At 48.1% G+C, this 19,793-nt stretch overlaps 1 protein-coding gene across 4 annotated transcripts in view; it reads left to right on the plus strand.

The window, feature by feature from the left end:
* The window catches only part of PDCD11 (programmed cell death 11), a 640,465-nt gene that overhangs the window by 221,872 nt on the left and 398,800 nt on the right, over positions 1-19,793 (plus strand). For all 4 annotated transcript variants that reach the window (XM_086922722.1, XM_086922723.1, XM_086922724.1 and 1 more), the window contains exon 15: positions 14,229-14,423. In XM_086922722.1, coding sequence (XP_086778848.1) covers positions 14,229-14,423 — 195 coding nt within the window. The remainder of the gene's footprint in view (positions 1-14,228; positions 14,424-19,793) is intronic.

Consider the following 19,793-nt stretch of genomic DNA (forward strand, 5'->3'; position numbering starts at 1 on the left):
CTACAAGGACCAAGAAGGTTTTAAAAATAAAGCGCTTCCAGGCGCTCTCAGCAGCAAAGTCCTCCAGGCACTTCCAGGCTGTAATAAGCCTTGGCAAAAGCAAGCAAAAGTCCCCAGCAGTCTGCAGCAGGGGACCACAGGCAAAGGGTCCCCCAGGGAAAGTCCATCAGGTGTCCAGGAGCTGGGCAGGGCCCAGGGATTCCCCTGAGCCCCAGCAGCAGCATGCCCCTGGCAGATTCAAGTTGGAAACAAGAACATTTTGGAAGGGGACACAGCCCCTTCTTATACAGTGAAAAGTCTTTGAAGTCTTTGAAGTCTCAGTGTGAGAACCAGCTGGACTGGTTTAGAGGGAAGTCCCTTCAGTATCAGGGACAGAGGTGACAGTCGCCCAGCGGGAGGTGGAGCCAGCTTTGTAGTTAGGCAGGCAAAGCCCTTCACTATCAGGTGCCATCTCCTCCCACTTCCCTGGCAGCAGATGCTGCCTTTCATCCATGGGCTGACTTCAGACAACCTCCTGGGCTCTCCAGCCCCTGTCATCCTCAAACCAGACAGTCAATCCACAAGCAGGCCCAGGCACTCTGGGCCAGGCTCACCAGCCAATCACACGCCAGCACCAACTTACACAAATATGCCAACTTCCAAAAGTAGTACTTCTAGACTAGACACAGTCATGCCTCATATATCATTTTGCAGCATTCATTCTCACGAGTTCATACATACCAAACTCGCCCCTGCACTCCCCACACATCAGGAACTACCATGGGCATACATATTCCCCATTCGTTCCTATGGGAGGGCAGGTCACTCACCACTCATTCACAGAGAGCTCAAGCACTTTACACTGTACCACAGTGAAAAAGTGCGCAGAGGCCTAAAATCACCAACACCAGGTTCCATAAACAGGCTAGGAAAAAGCAAAAAGTCTAGGGGGAACCTGCCCAACGGGCCGGGTCCAACAGCGAGAGACTAGAAAACTGTCAGAAGTCAGAGTTGAGAACTCTAAGGTTATGTTGTTTCCTGATTACACCATTCAGGTACAGCGCCAGAGACACTCCTTCTTGGCAGTGAAACAGCGTCTCTGCGGCCTGGAATTGAAATATTCTCTGCTCTTTCCGGCCCGGCTGCGAGTGGTGGCCCAGGACAAGACCCACTTTTTCGACACTCCGGAGGCAGTGGAGGCCTGGTTGGACTCGTGAATCGACACGGAGCCCCACATAGTGCCATCGACATCGAATACACGACGCGGCCGTGGACCCCGGCGCCGTCCCAGGCGACTGCCCTCGCCGTCGGGGCGGGCAAGGACGGAGGTGGACATCGGCCCTCCGCCCTAGCTTATCCATAGCGAGCAACAAGAGGCCATACGAAAGGTGGCGGTAATCAGTGGCTCGCTGGAAGCGGACTCAAACTTGGAGGCTAGCCCACGTGATATCCCGAGTGACGATGAGCGCATATATGGACTGCCGGACTCGCAGTCAATCAATCAATCACAGCATTTATATAGCGCACTACACACCCAAAGGGTCTCAAGGCGCTAGGGAGGGGGGGTCCGCTACTGCTCGAACAGCAAGGTCTTGAGTTGCTTCCTGAAGGCGAGGTGGTCCTGGGTCCGGCGGAGGTGGGTCGGGAGGGAGTTCCATGTCTTGGCGGCGAGGTAGGAGAAGGACCGCCCTCCTGTGGTGGCTCTACGGATGCGGGGGACGGCGGCGAGGGCGTGGCCGGTCGATCGAAGCTGGCGTTTGGGAGCGTAGAAGTTGAGGCGGCTGTTGAGGTTTCCCGGGCCTTGGTTGTGTAGGGCTTTGTGTGCGTGGGTGAGGAGTCGTAAGGTGATTCTCTTGTTGACCGGGAGCCAGTGCAGGTCTCTCAGGTGTCCGGAGATGTGGCTGCGCCGGGGGATGTCCAGGATGAGACGTGCTGAGGCGTTCTGGATCCGCTGAAGTCTCTTCTGGAGCTTGGCGGTGGTTCCGGCGTAGAGGGAGTTGCCGTAGTCCAGACGGCTGGTGACGAGGGCCTGGGTGACCGTCTTCCTGGTCTCGGTGGGGATCCACCGGAAGATCTTACGTAGCATGCGCAGGATGTTGAAGCACGACGAGGAGACGGCGTTGACTTGTCTGGTCATGGAGAGGGAGGAGTCCAGGATGAAGCCCAGGTTGCGTGCGTGGTCTGTAGGTTGGGGTGCGCTGCCCAGGGCGGGGGGCCACCAGGAGTCATCCCAGGCGGAGGGTGTGGATCCCAGGATGAGGACTTCCGTCTTGTCCAAGTTCAGTTTCAGGCGGCTGTTCTTCATCCATTCGGCTACCACTTTCATATCTTCGTGTAGGTTGTCTCTGGCGGTGGCGGGGTCGTTGGTGAGGGAGAGGATCAGCTGGGTGTCGTCGGCGTAGGAGATGATGTTGAGGTTGTGCTGGCGTGCGATGTCTGCGAGGGGGCCCATGTAGACGTTGAAGAGGGTTGGACTGAGCGAGGAGCCTTGAGGGACGCCGCAGATGACTTCGGTGGCTTCCGATCTGAACGGGGGAGGCGGACTCTCTGTGTTCTCCCGGCGAGGAAGGAGGTGATCCACTCCAGTGCCTTCTCCTGGACTCCGACGTTGCTGAGGCGCTGTACTAGGGTACGGTGGCAGACAGTGTCGAAGGCCGCGGAGAGGTCTAGGAGGATGAGGGCCGCTGTTTCTCCGTTGTCGAGCAGGGCACGGATGTCATCGGTGGCTGCGATCAGGGCGGTCTCGGTGCTGTGGTTTGCCCGGAAGCCAGACTGCGAGGGGTCGAGGGATCCGTTCGTCTCGAGGAAGGCGGCCAGCTGCTTGTTGACGGTCTTCTCGATGACTTTTGCAGGAAACTGGAGCAGCAAGATGGGGCGGTAGTTCTTGAGGTCGGTGGGGTCGGCTGATGGCTTCTTGAGTAGGGCGCTGAGTTCGGCGTGCTTCCATCTCTCCGGGAAGATATCGGTGTCGAAGGAGGTGTTGATGATGTCCCGCAGGTGGGGTGCGATGACCGCGTCTGCCTTGTTGAAGACGTGGTGAGGGCAGGGGTCGGTCGGAGATCCGGAGTGGATGGAGTTCATCGTGCGGATGGTGTCTTCGGTGTTGATTGGAGTCCAGGCGCGGAGGGTGGTGGTGGGGGGCGGGGGTTCGGTCGTGGCGTGCGTCGGTTGAGTGCTGAAGCTGTTGTGTATGTCCGCGATCTTGTTGTGGATGTAGGAGGCGAGGGAGTTGCAGAAGTCTTGCGAAGGGGTGATGTCGTTGTTTCCGGCGTTGGGGTTGGAGAGCTCTTTGACGATGTTGAAGAGTTCCTTGCTGTTGTGTGCGTTGTTGTCCAGTCGTTCCTTGAATGCGGTTTTCTTGGTGGCGCGGATGAGTTGGTGGTGCTTTCGGGTGGCGAGCTTGAGGGCAGCCTTGTTGTCCGGAGTTGGGTCTCTGCGCCAGGTTCTCTCGAGGGCTCGGCAGTTCTTCTTGGAGTTCTCTTGAGGTGTCGGCAGACCTTCCAGATGTCACCCCACAAACTGCAGACTTTATTCACTGAAGCCTACCCAGTCAATCTGCCCAGTGGGATGTTCCTCTTTGCTTGCGTCTCGCATTGCTAAGGCCCTGTTGGGTTTACCACACCCCCGTGGGGGGCACCGGGATCCACCTGACTTGTGTTCCAGTGACACAATGATGCCCGCTGGGGCCTAACCAAGGACCATGCGAACCCTGTGCGGGGAGGCACCCTCCACCTGATCACATGATGTGCTAAAAGAAACTGAACTAAGTGCTCTGTGATTTTCCCCCGAACTCACGGTTTCTTAAGCTCCCTAGAGCGTTTGGACGATAACATGTTCTGCTGTCGACCTTTTGGTATTGTATTACTGTTCCTTTTGTTTTCAGAATTGATTGCCCCTTTGTTCTTCCCTCACATTCTCCTCATGAGTCAAGTTTCACACATGGAAAGTTGCTTTACTTCTAGCTCTAACATCTGCTAGAAGAGTGAGTGAAATCAGGCTTTCACTATAAAGGAACCATTTTTACATTTCTCTCAGGATTATATGACCCTCCGGACTAATCCTACATTTATATCTAAAGTGCTGTCACAGTTTCACCTCAATGAACCAGTGAGGTTACGGACTTTCTTTCCAAATCCGTCTACACCAGGGGAAAGAACCTTACATTCTCTTGACATCAAAAGATGTTTAAAGTTCTATTTACAAAGTACAAAGCCCTTTAAACAATCTGACCAGTTGTTTGTGGCTTACGGACACGCTACGCTGGGAACTGCAGTCACAAAAGCCACAATTGCCAGATGGATAGCATCTACAATCCATTTCTGTCAAGACAAGACTAACGGGCCATTGCTAAGGAAAGTCAAGGCCCACTCCACAAGAACTGTTGCAGCGTCTACAGCATTGTTTGCTGGAGTGACTCTGGAAAATATCTGTCGTGCTGCGACATGAAAAATTTCCACACTTTCACAAGACATTACTGCCTTCAATCTACATGTCAAGAGGATGCGGCAGTTGGACAGGCTGTCCTACGCCACCTTTTTCTTTGAGACCATTTTCAGGTACCCTTTGGTCATTTAAATACTATCAATGGTTGTCGTTGTTCATGATACACATACAGTCTTCCTGGTCTCGGTGGGGATCCACCGGAAGATCTTACGTAGCATGCGCAGGATGTTGAAGCACGACGAGGAGACGGCGTTGACTTGTCTGGTCATGGAGAGGGAGGAGTCCAGGATGAAGCCCAGGTTGCGTGCGTGGTCTGTAGGTTGGGGTGCGCTGCCCAGGGCAGGGGGGGCCACCAGGAGTCGTCCCAGGCGGAGGGTGTGGATCCCAGGATGAGGACTTCCGTCTTGTCCGAGTTCAGTTTCAGGCGGCTGTTCTTCATCCATTCGGCTACCTCTTTCATCCCTTCGTGTAGGTTGTCTCTGGCGGTGACGGGGTCGATGGTGAGGGAGAGGATCAGCTGGGTGTCGTCGGCGTAGGAGATGATGTTGAGGTTGTGCTGGCGTGCGATGTCTGCGAGGGGGCCCATGTAGACGTTGAAGAGGGTTGGACTGAGCGAGGAGCCTTGAGGGACGCCGCAGATGACTTCGGTGGCTTCTGATCTGAACGGGGGGAGGCGGACTCTCTGTGTTCTCCCGGCGAGGAAGGAGGTGATTCACTCCAGTGCCTTCTCCTGGACTCCGACGTTGCTGAGGCGCTGTACTAGGGTACGGTGGCAGACAGTGTCGAAGGCCGCGGAGAGGTCTAGGAGGATGAGGGCCGCTGTTTCTCCGTTGTCGAGCAGGGCACGGATGTCATCGGTGGCTGCGATCAGGGCGGTCTCGGTGCTGTGGTTTGCCCGGAAGCCAGACTGCGAGGGGTCGAGGGATCCGTTCGTCTCGAGGAAGGCGGCCAGCTGCTTGTTGACGGTCTTCTCGATGACTTTTGCAGGAAACGGGAGCAGCGAGATGGGGCGGTAGTTCTTGAGGTCGGTGGGGTCGGCTGATGGCTTCTTGAGTAGGGCGCTGAGTTTGGCGTGCTTCCAGCTCTCCGGGAAGATATCGGTGTCGAAGGAGGTGTTGATGATGTCCCGCAGGTGGGGTGCGATGACCGCGTCGGCCTTGTTGAAGACGTGGTGAGGGCAGGGGTCGGTCGGAGATCCGGAGTGGATTTAGTTCATCGTGCGGATGGTGTCTTCGGTGTTGATTGGAGTCCAGGCGCAGAGGGTGGTGGTGGGAGGCGGGGGTTCGGTCGTGGCGTGCGTCGGTTGAGTGCTGAAGCTGTTGTGTATGTCCGCGATCTTCTTGTGGATGTAGGAGGTGAGGGAGTTGCAGAAGTCTTGCGAAGGGGTGATGTCGTTGTTTCCGGCGTTGGGGTTGGAGAGCTCTTTGACGATGTTGAAGAGTTCCTTGCTGTTGTGTGCGTTGTTGTCCAGTCGTTCCTTGAATGCGGTTTTCTTGGTGGCGCGGATGAGTTGGTGGTGCTTTCGGGTGGCGAGCTTGAGGGCAGCCTTGTTGTCCGGAGTTGGGTCTCTGCGCCAGGTTCTCTCGAGGGCTCGGCAGTTCTTCTTGGAGTTCTCTTGAGGTGTCGGCAGACCTTCCAGATGTCACCCCACAAACTGCAGACTTTATTCACTGAAGCCTACCCAGTCAATCTGCCCAGTGGGATGTTCCTCTTTGCTTGCGTCTCGCATTGCTAAGGCCCTGTTGGGTTTACCACACCCCCGTGGGGGGCACCGGGATCCACCTGACTTGTGTTCCAGTGACACAATGATGCCCGCTGGGGCCTAACCAAGGACCATGCGAACCCTGTGCGGGGAGGCACTTTCCACCTGATCACATGATGTGCTAAAAGAAACTGAACTAAGTGCTCTGTGATTTTCCCCCGAACTCACGGTTTCTTAAGCTCCCTAGAGCGTTTGGACGATAACATGTTCTGCTGTCGACCTTTTGGTATTGTATTACTGTTCCTTTTGTTTTCAGAATTGATTGCCCCTTTGTTCTTCCCTCACATTCTCCTCATGAGTCAAGTTTCACACATGGAAAGTTGCTTTACTTCTAGCTCTGACATCTGCTAGAAGAGTGAGTGAAATCAGGCTTTCACTATAAAGGAACCATTTTTACATTTCTCTCAGGATTATATGACCCTCCGGACTAATCCTACATTTATATCTAAAGTGCTGTCACAGTTTCACCTCAATGAACCAGTGAGGTTACGGACTTTCTTTCCAAATCAGTCTACGCCAGGGGAAAGAACCTTACATTCTCTTGACATCAAAAGATGTTTAAAGTTCTATTTACAAAGTACAAAGCCCTTTAAACAATCTGACCAGTTGTTTGTGGCTCACGGACACGCTACGCTGGGAACTGCAGTCACAAAAGCCACAATTGCCAGATGGATAGCATCTACAATCCATTTCTGTCAAGACAAGACTAACAGGCCATTGCTAAGGAAAGTCAAGGCCCACTCCACATGAACTGTTGCAGCGTCTACAGCATTGTTTGCTGGAGTGACTCTGGAAAATATCTGTCGTGCTGCGACATGAAAAATTTCCACACTTTCACGAGACATTACTGCCTTCAATCTACATGTCAAGAGGATGCGGCAGTTGGACAGGCTGTCCTACGCCACCTTTTTCTTTGAGACCATTTTCAGGGACCCTTTGGTCATTTAAATACTATCAATGGTTGTCATTGTTCATGATACACATACAGTTATGCGATTATAGCATGTTCATTGTATTTATATCTATAATATGTGCATAAGGCTGACATATCCATGTGGTGATGTTACTATGCATGTTTCTTTTCCTATTTATTGGTCCTGTTTTTAACTGTGAAGGTTTGGTTTATTATGTCTTTGTTAAAAATGTATGGATGCAATTGGGAGTTTATCAGTACGAGTCTCCCACCATCCGCAACCGACTGTATACTTGGCATACTGCTTGCTACTCTGATTCAGGCATGTGAATCTAGGAAAGATAACCCAATACTGGATAAGAACCAGTTACTTACCTGTAACTACAGTTATCCAGTATTGGTATCATAGATTCACATGCACCCACCCTCCTCCCCGGAGAGTCAGTTCTCTATGTCTGGGATACTTATTTCCCACTTGTGCTAACGAAAATCTGAGGAGAACTGGCTCTGCTGAGAGTGTTCTAGAGGGGGCTGATTGGTTGGTACCAGTTTTGGGGTTCTTTTAGCATAATGATGTAGATAGGCTACTAAGATCTAGGCCTCAAGCCTTTTCTTTGGGGCCTACTACTATTATTTACCTTCAGGACTGCTGTTTTTATTTACCGTGGGACTCCCGCCTCGGCGACAGGGAATGATTCAGGCATGTGAATCTATGAAAGATACCAATACTGGATAACTGTAGTTACAGGTAAGTAACTTGCTTTCTTACTCTCCATTTGTGATAGTATGGCCGAGCTGAAAGGCTTTATCAGAGGACACACGCAGTAAGAAAATTAATTCATACACTCAAAGACTGAACTTCAAACCAATTGTTTTTGTTTAAAAATATTCTTTTAGTTATTTTATTTCCTAGAACCAAGCAGGCCTGGCACAGGTAAGTGGTACATACTTTCCAGTAAATATATAGTTGTAATACAGTTTGGATTGTAATTATATATGCACTTTGTTTTGACTTACAGTATTGTTTCAGAGAAATGCAATACTTTGTAAATACAGTACATAGACTTGAATGGGCTTTTCAGTAAAATACAAAGTTACTTTTTAGATTTCTTTTCTTACACACTGTAGTATACCTGGATACTACCCAGGCACATGTCCTGAAATCACAGGTAAGTAAAAGATTTTTGGTTAAATAGTACAATTTTAAAGAATTTCTGTAGGTGTGCAAACTCCACACAAAGAAACTTTTCCAAGAAAAACAGTCAATGTTATCCTATTGAGGAAAATAGTGTTAACGGTTTTAAGGTAAGTATTTGGTAGTGGGAGGTGAGGTTCTGGGGGTAGACTCTGGGTCCCCCAGGGTCAGGGATGCACTCTTGTTACAACTTCAGTGGCACTAGAGCGGCTGGACGCAGAGTGTTGAGGCCCAATGTAATCCAATGGGGGATAGGGGGCCTCCGGTTGGTGGATGCTGACGAGCAGGCCACTTGATTGTGGGAGAAAAGCTCCTGGCCCTAAACTCAGGGCAGATGAGGGTTTAAGCCAGCACGAAAGGTGCACCCTCAGCTGCACTGGGGCGGCCGCGTGCAGAGTGCTGTTTTGGTATTGGGTGCCCTGTAGCTTTCAATGGGGAGTCTCTGGTTTGCAAACACTCTGCAAGCTCGGGGATGAAGGTCTTCTAGGTGCAACCACCACTTGGAGAGGTATGTTGGGGGTTGGTTAGGCACCGTTGGTTGGGCTACCCAAGGGCGTGTGGCGTCTGGTGCAGGGGTGCCTTTTAGGGTTGGATCTTCTTACCAGCCTCTCTGGTTGCTTCAGCATTGCTGTTCGGTCCTTCTTTTCTTCTTCTGGTTTCTTGTCTGAGGAAGCAAGGTTCAGTGGGGCCCCATATTACTAGATTTAGAGCCGTTACAGCTAGCTAAAAAGGTTGGGACCAATGGATCCCTTCCCTGGGGTGGGTACACCCCCTAATGCCACCCTCCAGTGGGAGGGGGGCATAAGCCTTTCCCTGGTTGGCTGGGTACCCCATCTGCCAGATGGTGGGACTGAGAGTTGTGCTTCACCTCTCCTCCCCCACCTGGTGGGTGGAGTTGCCAGAGGTGGGCACACCTCTTTTCCTCACTTGTTTTTACCGCCGGTTCTACCGACCCAAAGTGGGGATCAGAACCAGTGGGGGACCAGTTGCTGAAAGCAGCAAGTGGCCTGGGGAAGCTCGCAAAGGCGGCAAGCCTTTGAAACTTCCCCTTCGTGGACCCTGCCCATCCTGAGGGAGGTGGCTTGACACCTCGTCCCAGGATGTGCCTTGTTTCAGGCCCCCAATAGCAGCTGGCTCTCGACCCAGGGGTCCGGAAACATGTCTGGCGGTGGCAGCTGAAAGCAGCCACTCAGCCTGGTAGTGGTAGGTCGTCTTTCAGGGGGCATCTCTAGGATGCCCTCTGGGTGCATTTTTCATTAAATCCCACCCTGGCATATGTGTGGGTTTAATGTGCTGAGAAATTTGATACCACACTTCTCAGTTTTCAGTATAACCATTATGGGGCTGTGGAGTTCATAATGACAAACTCCCAGCTCCATATACTCTTAATGGCAGCACTGCACTTACAAAGTCTAAGAATTGACTTAGACACTGTAGGGGTACAGGGCTCATGCACCTGTACCCTCACCACTGGTATAGTGCACCCAGCTAGAGGGGTGACTGATCTATGCTGGGGCAGTGGGTTGTAGGAATGGCACACAGGGATGTGTGTCATGACGACTCTTCACTTTGTTCTGCACCAAGACACGAAGCCTGCAAAGGCAGTGTGTGTGTGTGTGTGTGTGTGTGTGTGTGTGTGTGTGTGTGTGTAAAGGTGCAGGGCTACTGAAGGTGGCACAATAAGTGCTGCAGACCTTAGAGGTCTTCCCTGGTCACAGTGCCCTGGGTACCTGTCGTTCCATTGACCAGGGTCTGACCTGTGGCCAGAGATACCAGTTGGATTTGGGTTAGTTATGGGGAAAGAACACAGGCCCTGGGAACCTGATTGGCAGGGACCCAGGGCACATCATGTCAAAGTGCTAATTCACTACATACTCTCAGAACACTTGTATATGGTCACACTTCTTGAACAAGTGCTTCCACTTCTACAGCAATTCAACTTCATGTCAGCACTAGACTTGGATGACACCTACTTTCACTTCCCTATTCATCCACACACTGCAAATATCTCAGATTTGTGTTAGTTGGAAAATATTATCAATTCGGAGTCACTATTGCATCCAGAGTGTTCACCAAATGCTTAGCACTGGCAGTGGCAGCCGCACATTTACGAAGACAAAAGGTTCATGTCTACCCATATCCTGATGACTGGCTTATCAAAGCCAATACACACCTCGTGTGTCGTCAACACACTCCAATTTCCATAAATCTTACACATCAGCTGGTATTCACTATCAATACTCAAAAATCACATCTTCAAGCCACAACTATAGGAGCTATGCTCAGCACTAGAGTAGGTCTAGCCTTTCTAAATGCAGCCAGAATTCAAAATTTTCAAACGCTGCTACCACAATTTTAAGCTAATCAATATATAACAGTCACAATTTCCATGCGTCTTCTGGGAATGATAGCATTGCCAAAGTGCCTCATGCAAGACTAAACATGCGTCCTTTACAAGAATGCTTCGCACTACAGTGGACTCAGTCACAGGGTCAACTGGATGATCTAGTGGTGGTACAGTAACACTCATCACTCTCTGCATAACCTGTTAAAAGGGGGCTGTTCATAGATCATGTTCCACAGATCATGCTAACAGCAGATGCATCCCTCACAGGATGGGGAGCTCACCTAAAAGATCTAACAGTTTACCTAGCGTTGAAAGTATTTCTGCCTCATCTCATAGCCAAGGTTGTCCTAGTCCGGACGGGCAATATGGCAGCCATGTACTATGTACAAAAACAGAAGGGGGGCACACACTATACTGCTGTCTCGCCTCTCTGACCATTTGGCATTGGACAATACATCACAAAATCAATTTAACAGAATACATCCCAGGAATGGACAAAGATATTGCCGACCTCTGCGGAATGCAGCAACAAGTCCACAAATGGGAACTCCACCCTAAGTCCTCCTCCCATACTTCCACAATTGGGGGGTTCCATAGATAGACCTCTTTGCGACAGCAGAGATTGCAAAGTGCCCAAACTTCGCCTCCGGATACCCACACCCTCTAACCAAAGGCAATGCCTGATGGATGAATTGTTCAGGAATATTTTCCTACGCTTTTCTGCCTCTCTCTCTTCTACCATTTCTGGATTGAAAGCTTAGGCAGATGTCCCCCTCATTCTAGTAGCTCTCACATGGGCTTGTTAACCACGGTTCACCACACTACTCGAACTTTCAGAAGTTACACACAAGAAGCTTCACCTCAACCCAAACGTTCTCACTCAGAACCATGGTGAAATCAGACACCCAAATCCAAAAGAGGTAAACCTGGCGGTATGGTTCCTGAAGTCACATAATTCAGATATTTAAATCTGCCAGCAGAATGAATGACCATTCTTAAGGAAGCGCCTAAACCTACCACTAGAGCTGTGTGGAAAAGATTTGTCATTTACTGTATTAACCCAAAAATGTATCCACTCAATGCATCTATACAAAAACTATTTGTTACCTCTTGCTTACAACATTCTAGCCTTGCTTACAATTTCTTATGTCTACATCATGCAGCAGTGGCTGCCTATCTTCAAAATAGACAACACTTATATTTTTACCCAGTGGCTTTCATGGAAGGCCTTTAAAGAGTGATGCCACCAAGGGTCCCACCTTCACCTGTGTGGAATCTCAATATTGTTCTGACAAGACTAATGAGTCTACCCTTTGAATGTTTACACACTTAGGCACTAACTTTAGGAGAACCATAGTCCTGCTTCATAGAGATAGAGTGGCTCTTCGTACCAACCCAAAATTCCTTCCAAAGGTAGTATCCCCTTTTCACATTAACCAATCAGTTGAGCTACCTGTTTTCTTTCCTCAACCAGAATCTGTGGCAGAAAGGGCTCTCCATACGCTAGATGTTAAAAGAACATTAATGTATTATATTGATAGGACAAAAGATATACGCAAAACAATTCTTTTTTTGCATTTGTTCCACCGTCAAAAAGGGAAACCCATTCCAAAATCAGGCATTTCTAGATGGGTCGTTAAATGCATCTAGACATGCTAGTTCAAAGCCAAAAGGAATTTTTCTACACCCCACTAGAGCACTCACTACTTGTAAAATAGGGGCATCTATGGCTTTCTTAGGCAACATTCCCATAGCTCACATTTGTAAAGCAGCTACATGATCTACACCATACACATTTACTAAGCACTATTGTGTGGATGGTTTATCACTCAACTAGCTAATGTAGGACAGGCAGTGCTACATACACTTTTTCAAACATCTGCAACTTTCACTGGTTAGCCACCACTTTTTGGAGTGCACTGCTATACAGTGTATACAAAGCATGTGTATCTAGAGCCACATATGCTTTGAACACGTTATGTTACTTACCCTGGAAGCATCTGTTCTTGGGATGTAGTGCTATAGATTCACATTAGCCCACCCTCATTCTCAGACACCTATGGTTGTTGCAGTTCTAATCTATATTTTCATATGCATGGACATCTTTACTTACGTTTACTTATAATCTATTCTCATCCTCATGTTGGAAAACAATCTAACAATGGAATCAACGCCCACGTGCACTATTACCATGAGGAGGAGTCCCCTTCCCTCATGACTCAAAAGAGTTCTTCAAAGAAAAACAACTTGCAAAGATACGGACCCAACACTAGATGGCGAGAGTATGCAAAGCATGTGAATCTACAGCACACATGCCAAGAAGAGATGCTCACAGAGAAAGTAACATAATCCTTTCTGTGGACACTGAATAGATTTTGTTAGCAGTTTTTCTCAGGCCCACTATTGATAAATCCAGCAGCTCCTCGGTTAAGGTGGAGGAGCGTTCCGCCTGCTGCGAGTGCAGCAGGTACACATGAAATGGTAATTACCATTTTATTATTCTGTGTGCCGCCGGCCGCACCAGATTGATGGTGGGGGCGGGATAGACCGAATCCTGCCTCTTGCAGGATAAATGCTTCCAGTGCTCAGTGTGCATGACAGATTGGCCGGTTGTATTCAGCCGGTCAATCTGTCTTGCGCAATTAAGAGCCTGCAAGCCCCAAGCCTTAAAATGAGCGCTGGTTTAGCATGTTCCAGGATTGGTTGGATTTACATGCAGGAAGTAAACCAACTTCCTTTCCTGCTCATCCCTAAGAGAGGAGAAAGGCAACATATCGGTGAGTTGTACGTCGGGCAGTGCCCCACAGATTTTTAAAGTTGCTAGCTGTCCCTGGATTAATTATTTCCTGTGTAATGTTAAATTGATCACTTTCCCAGTTTTTCAGTTATTCTGGTTTCTTTGCTGACACTTTTGTCAAACAGGACCTTCTCTTAAAGATGCGATAACCCGCAGAACTGTTGCTTTCCCTTACTTTCAGAACCTAGCTCCAAAATTGCTTTAAATGCCCATTATTGTTGGTGTAAGTGAGGTGTATTGAGCACTTTACAGGCATTAACATGGGCCAGTATCTGTGATTTCTTTACTCTAGTTTTTCCTAAACCTGTTGGTGCAATCCTTGGTGAGGAGTTTGTCTCCAAGTGGCGCACTTCTGTCTCTGTGAATGTGGCTTTTCTCATGAGGGAGATAGTGGCAGCTCCATCAAGTGGAGTGTATCATTACCTTTCCAGGAAGGGTCCTTTTGGAATTGGTAACTGGCAATGATTAATCTCACAACACAGTTCTTTAATAATGTGAGGCTCGCTTGAAACCAGTGTTTGGTAAATGTTTATGTTTATGGGATTTTTATTGCGCACAACTACCCTGGGGCCAAGGTAACTAAATGAGCCAGTTGTTCAACTGGCATAGGACTGAGTAGGATGTGGTGGTGTTTCTTATAAAAGCTGTTAACACTTTTTATCTGCTATTGGGTGCCCTAAATTAATTTTTAGCTATGTATAAAAACACTTTGTAAAATGCAAATTTCTACTCCAAGATCAGTATTTAGAGTAGTATAGCTTTTCCATTTAAGATATTTTTCTTTTCTTGTAGATGGTTGATGTGACAGTCGTCAAAAAAACAGACACTGGCCTTGAAGTCTCTATAGTTCCAGAAGATGTTCCTGCGTTCCTTCCCACAATGCACCTGTCTGACCATGTCACCAACTGCAAAATGCTCTGGCGTTGGCTGCAGAAAGGAGATTACCTCCCTGGCTTGATGTGCCTAAGTAATGTGAAAGGACAAATTGTATCCTTTTTTGCAATGTTTAATTTCACCCTAGAGGAGACTGGTATTTAAAAAAAAGAAAATCCTATTAATACTAAGAAATCATGTATCCTTATTCAGACCAGGTCAGACCACGGATTCGTAGCTCCTCAAACTGTTCTTCTCAGTGTTTTTGGTGTTAAGATCGTAAAACTTTCAAGATCCAAAACCCCTTGTTACTGTCACTTTTGCACCAAACTCGCTGCAGCTCTACTGAAGATTATAATTTCATCCATGACAGAAGAATTATCTACCCTAGGTGTGCTCCATTATCCAGCATTAGGAGAAAATACTAAATGAGAGCTGTGTGCCTTGAATTACCCAAATGAGCGGTTGCGGAGGAAGAGCGTTTGTGCCCATTTATCTACTCGCAGAGGGACCTCTGTGTTTTGAGCTGTAATGTAGCATAGGAAAATATCTCTCCCCCATAGGTGTCTTTTCCAATTGCCAGTGTGAACAGGAGCTGTCACTGAATAACCTTCACAGCACACTACACGACCATTTGTCGGTTGATTTTAAAGTGACCCAGTGGGAATCTCTCCTCATGATATGACCAGGGACCATTAGCATGTGCCAGGTAAGATAGGCAGTCTCACACCTCTGAGAAGCCCAGTCATGCAGGATGTGACTACTATGCAGTACCACGCAAACAAATGATGGACGGAATGCTGAATAAATCATACACTCACCCGTCAAGAGATCTGCGTTAAATCCATTGTTCTTTTGCTCACCATGCCACCCCAGTTTAGACCCAGCCATATGCAAATCAGTCTTGACTGTGTGCCTCATGGGAATAGTCCAGGCCGAACTGCCAAGCCTGGTCCTCCCTGGACCGGAAACGAGCATCCTGGGACCGGTATCTGGGTATTACCCTTCATCAGCCAGGCTAGCTTGAATCCAGTGGCACAGTGAGCAAGGGACCCACGTCTAGGCATACCCATCCCACTTAAGGTGAAATGTGCTATGCAAACAGTACCATCTCACCACCTTGTGGATAAGTTGTGAAAGCCGTGATCACTTGATTTAGACTGGTGAGTACTCTGATACCTACAAAATACTTAACATTTTCTGCCCCATTGCAAAACATGGTTATAGAGCATCCTTCTATGTGCTACAGTTTCTGCCCAGGTAAATGCTGGTTCTGTTCACTACTGGGATCTTCTGTCTGCTAGATGGATTGGTAGGACAACAGTGCATTATAGATGTTGCTGTGACCTGTTCTTCTCTAGTAATTCATGTAATCCATGTTTGTTCACCGACTGAATGGAGCATGTGCCAATATGAGAACAGATCAACCATAGAATAATTAGAAAGTGGAGAGTCTTTGCCTTTTAAAATGCTAAGTAGTGACCCTACACGGAGGAGCAGCAGTGTACCTCTGCAAACATTCTTCATGTATTTTTATCCCATAATTTGCAACGTGTGATCACATATATTGTCATGGAGAGAGTCCAGAACTCGTGTGTGATTTTGAGAAAAACTGTTTGATCCAAATGACTTGCTTTTTCTAACCTGAGGGACCTTCACACTTAAAAATCAACCAAGTCAAAAATATTGAATAGTAGACCTCTGTTTGAACTTTGGGATGGGAATCCTGTTTAGGCTTTTATGGCCTCTGTAGCAGTAATCCACTTGGTGTATCATGTTTTCATAGGTTCTCCTATCACTAGTGATATTTGGATGGTTTGAGAACTTGCAGGTGCCCGAGTGTAAGAAGCATCCCCTGACTGTAGAGCTCCTGAAATACATAGTACAACCAAAAGGCGGTGTATATTTCACTAGGACTACTTGTTCTGGTGCTCTGGATTAGCTAGATGTCAATTTAGCCTTTTCAATATTTTGGAACTTTCACCCTTTCATGTGCACTTGGCCTTGCAAAGACTGTCAAAATGAAATAGTTCCGGTCATAAGTGTTAAAATTGTCTGATTTGATAATAACCATCAACATTAATATACATGCATTTATCGAAACGCAAACATATAAACTGTAAAATAATAACATTATGTATAATTCTAACTAGTTATTTTTGCTCTAGGCAGTTCCATTTTCAGTCCTTTCTTTAATCGTTTCAAACTGGAACTAAAACAAATTGAAAGCTGGTAAATGACTCTGGTTAAATTATAAATCCACCGATGTCTAAGGGCCCGATAATAATTACCCCACAAAAATTGGGTACAAATCAGACAACCACTAATTTGCATTTGTGCGGGGCTTGAAAATAACAGGCCCGGAGTCTGCGCCAGGTACATGTTTGGTACCAAGGAATGGGAATAATGCTCTAATTGAACATCAATCCCCATTCCATTTTGCACCCCAGCACATATGTGCTATTTGCTACTGTGATTTGCTTAAAATTCTAACTCTTGCATTGTGATAAAGGGCTAAAAGGAAAGTGCAAAACAATCTTCTCTAACCGAGCTTGTGCCAGTTCAAGCTTTTCAAATATTATATTGTTATAACAGTGATCTGTAAAAACCTCCAAAAGTAAGCCTTCTGTTTAATATAAGGAAACCGAAGCTGCATTCAATTGCAACTTAGCATCAAAACTTAACAATTTTATTGATTTCAGTACAATACAAAAAGTCGCATCCAGATCAATTAGTATGTCACAATCACTATCACCTGCATTTAATGAAGCTTGTAGTTCAGCACCCAAAAGATGGCAAAAAGCAGCCAAATAATGCCAAATAATGCATCATACTTATTTCAACTGGTCCACGCCCGATGCCCCCCACCACTTGTTCCATATCTTGTTATATTTAGTGGGTCAACCTCTTGCCTCATACTACGGCTTCTCTAGATGGCATACCAGTCTACCCAGCGTCTCCACTGAGATAGCCTAGGAGGCTCAGAAGACTTCCAGGGCAAAGCTATATCCCGTTTGGCCAGCATAATGAGCATACCCAGTAGATCCCTGTTTGCTGGTGTGCCCCCTCCACCCTCCCATCCCCCCCACACCCCATCAAGCACCCCCAGCAGTAACGGCAACAGGGAAAGGTCCACTTCCCATCCCTGCACTTCTGAAAATTCCATAACCATGGCTTGCCAGTATCATGTTCTGAGTATCATGTTCTGTTAGAGCAGGACCAAACCAGGTGTTAGAAGTCTGCAGGGGCCTCGGAGCAGCAAGATCATTCGGGGCTTGCAAGGAGACCTAACTTAAACAGATGACCAGGAGTGAGATATGCACACTAGGGATAGTATGTTTGTATCTTCCGGAGTCAGGAGGATATTGTGATGAGTCTTGGGGCCATCAGCGCATCTCGCCAATCCTTGCCTCGAAGGGTCACAGCCAGCCTTTCCAGCAAGCTCTAAGGTGGGTCAGTGTATCATGGGCATTGGTGATTAGTGTGTGGTATATATGGGAGATACCACCCTTTCCTAGTGCACTTATCATGAGCTTTGCCTCAACAGGGCTAAATTGTGAGAGTGATGTGAGATCGGTCCCTGTAAAAAGAGCCTGCATGCTCTGTCTAGGAAGCCAGTCGGCTGAACCAACAAGTGGGCTCAGGCCTTGCGATTCTCTGGTACTGGGGAGGGGGTACACCTTTGGTCCTTCTCTCCAAGGCCCAGAGGCGACGGGTGCAGAGGTGTCTTTAGACATCTGTTTTTTTCTTACTTGAGCAGTCGCAGTAGAGGGGGCCTGCCTGCAGAGGCTGCAGGCAGCGCTGAAGAGTCCAGGAGGAGTGAAACCGCAATGGACTCGGTCACTTGAGGGCTGGGGATCCTTATTGCCGCTATTGGCCCACTTCAACTTGGGCTAGGGGCAACAGGTGCAGTGCCTGCTTCAGGTCTCTGGTTTTGGTGGTTCCGGAGGACTTGGAGTGTTCTTTTTGGAGTTTCTGCTGGACAGGTCTGCTTTTCACAGGAGGTCTTGAATCTTTTTCAAAGGCAGGCAGTTCTCCCACGTTTCTGGAGTCACAGCTGCAGGACAAGGCGACTTTGGCACAATTTTCAACGAGAGCTGTAGACAGGCCAGCATGGATTCGGCCAATTCAGGTGCTCTCTTCAGTCTTCTCTGCTTTTTCAGCTCTTCTGTGTCCTCTCTCTTCTTAGGTTGCCAGGGCCTGCTTCTCTGGTGACAGGGACACCCCTCTTAAATACTGAATTTAGGGGTGTTAATTGAGTGTAGGGTAGTAGCCAATGAGCTACTGACCCTTGGGATCACTATACACCCTATTTGACATCTTCCTGTGGGTAATGGGCATAAACCTGTCTCAGAAATCCTTGGTATGCAATCCCAAAACTGGCTACCTCTGAAATTTCGTGTCTGCGTGCAGTTAACCCACCTTAGGGGTTGTAAAAGCCTGGGGGTGGCACACCCACCTGACTAGGTAATTTTCTGCCTGTCCACGTGCCAAGTGGGATTTGGACAGGGGGGCGACCTCCTCTCCTGTAAGGGGTGTCCGAGTTGCCTTCCAAAGGCGGCGACTCATTTGATGCTCACCAGCCCAAGGAGGCTAATCAATAGGAGGGGGTGTTGCACTCTCTTCCTGGACAGACTTTTGCTCCTGACATTCTAGAAGTTCAGAAACTTGTCATGACTGGGTGAATGATAGAATCCAGTCAGAAATCCCACCAAAGGCTGGTAGGTTTTCAGGGGACACCTCTAAGGTGCCCTCTGAGTGCATGTTTTGATAAATCCAACACTGGCATCAGTGTAGGTTTTTCAAGTCGGATGTTTGGCACCAAATATCTCAATTTTCAGTGAACCCATCATGTAGCTTGGGAATTTGTTTTCACCAGTGTCCAGTAAATGGTGTAAGATGGCTTGCCTGGTCATTTGCACTGGCAGCAATAGGCTGGCCAGCATATAATGTTAGGCACCCTGCCTTAAAGCTGTCAGACCTGATGTAGGGGGTGACTTACAAATATTATATGCAATGGTAGGGGACATGGCACACAGGGATGACATATGCCGTGTTTAATTTTGTCTGCACGAAGACACTCAGCCTGCAATTTGTGCTGCAGCCTTAGGGACCCTCTTTATTACCTAAGTCCAAGATACCAGGGTACCATTTACTAGAGACTTACAGAGGGCGCTAAAGGTTTTGCCAATTGGGGAAACAATTGTACAGTTTTCGGAAGGAGCTCTGGCACTGGCGACCTGATTGGCAGGAAACCAGTGCACTTTCAGTCAAAATGTCATCATGTACCAGGCAAAATGTGGGGGTAACCATGTCAAAAAGGAGAACTTTCCTACAATGAGTATACCTCTCCCAACCGTGTGCCCTGCCATATGGGAGTCTGCTGAGTGAGTGTAGCGCTCCATCCGGTTTGGTGAAACGCAGCCCTCCACCCAAGAAAGATCATCTGAGTCACCTCTGGTAGTGCGGCGGGGACAGTGGCTC

This window comes from Lissotriton vulgaris, chromosome 5, assembly GCF_964263255.1.
Source record: "Lissotriton vulgaris chromosome 5, aLisVul1.2, whole genome shotgun sequence".
Lineage (NCBI taxonomy): Eukaryota > Metazoa > Chordata > Amphibia > Caudata > Salamandridae > Lissotriton > Lissotriton vulgaris.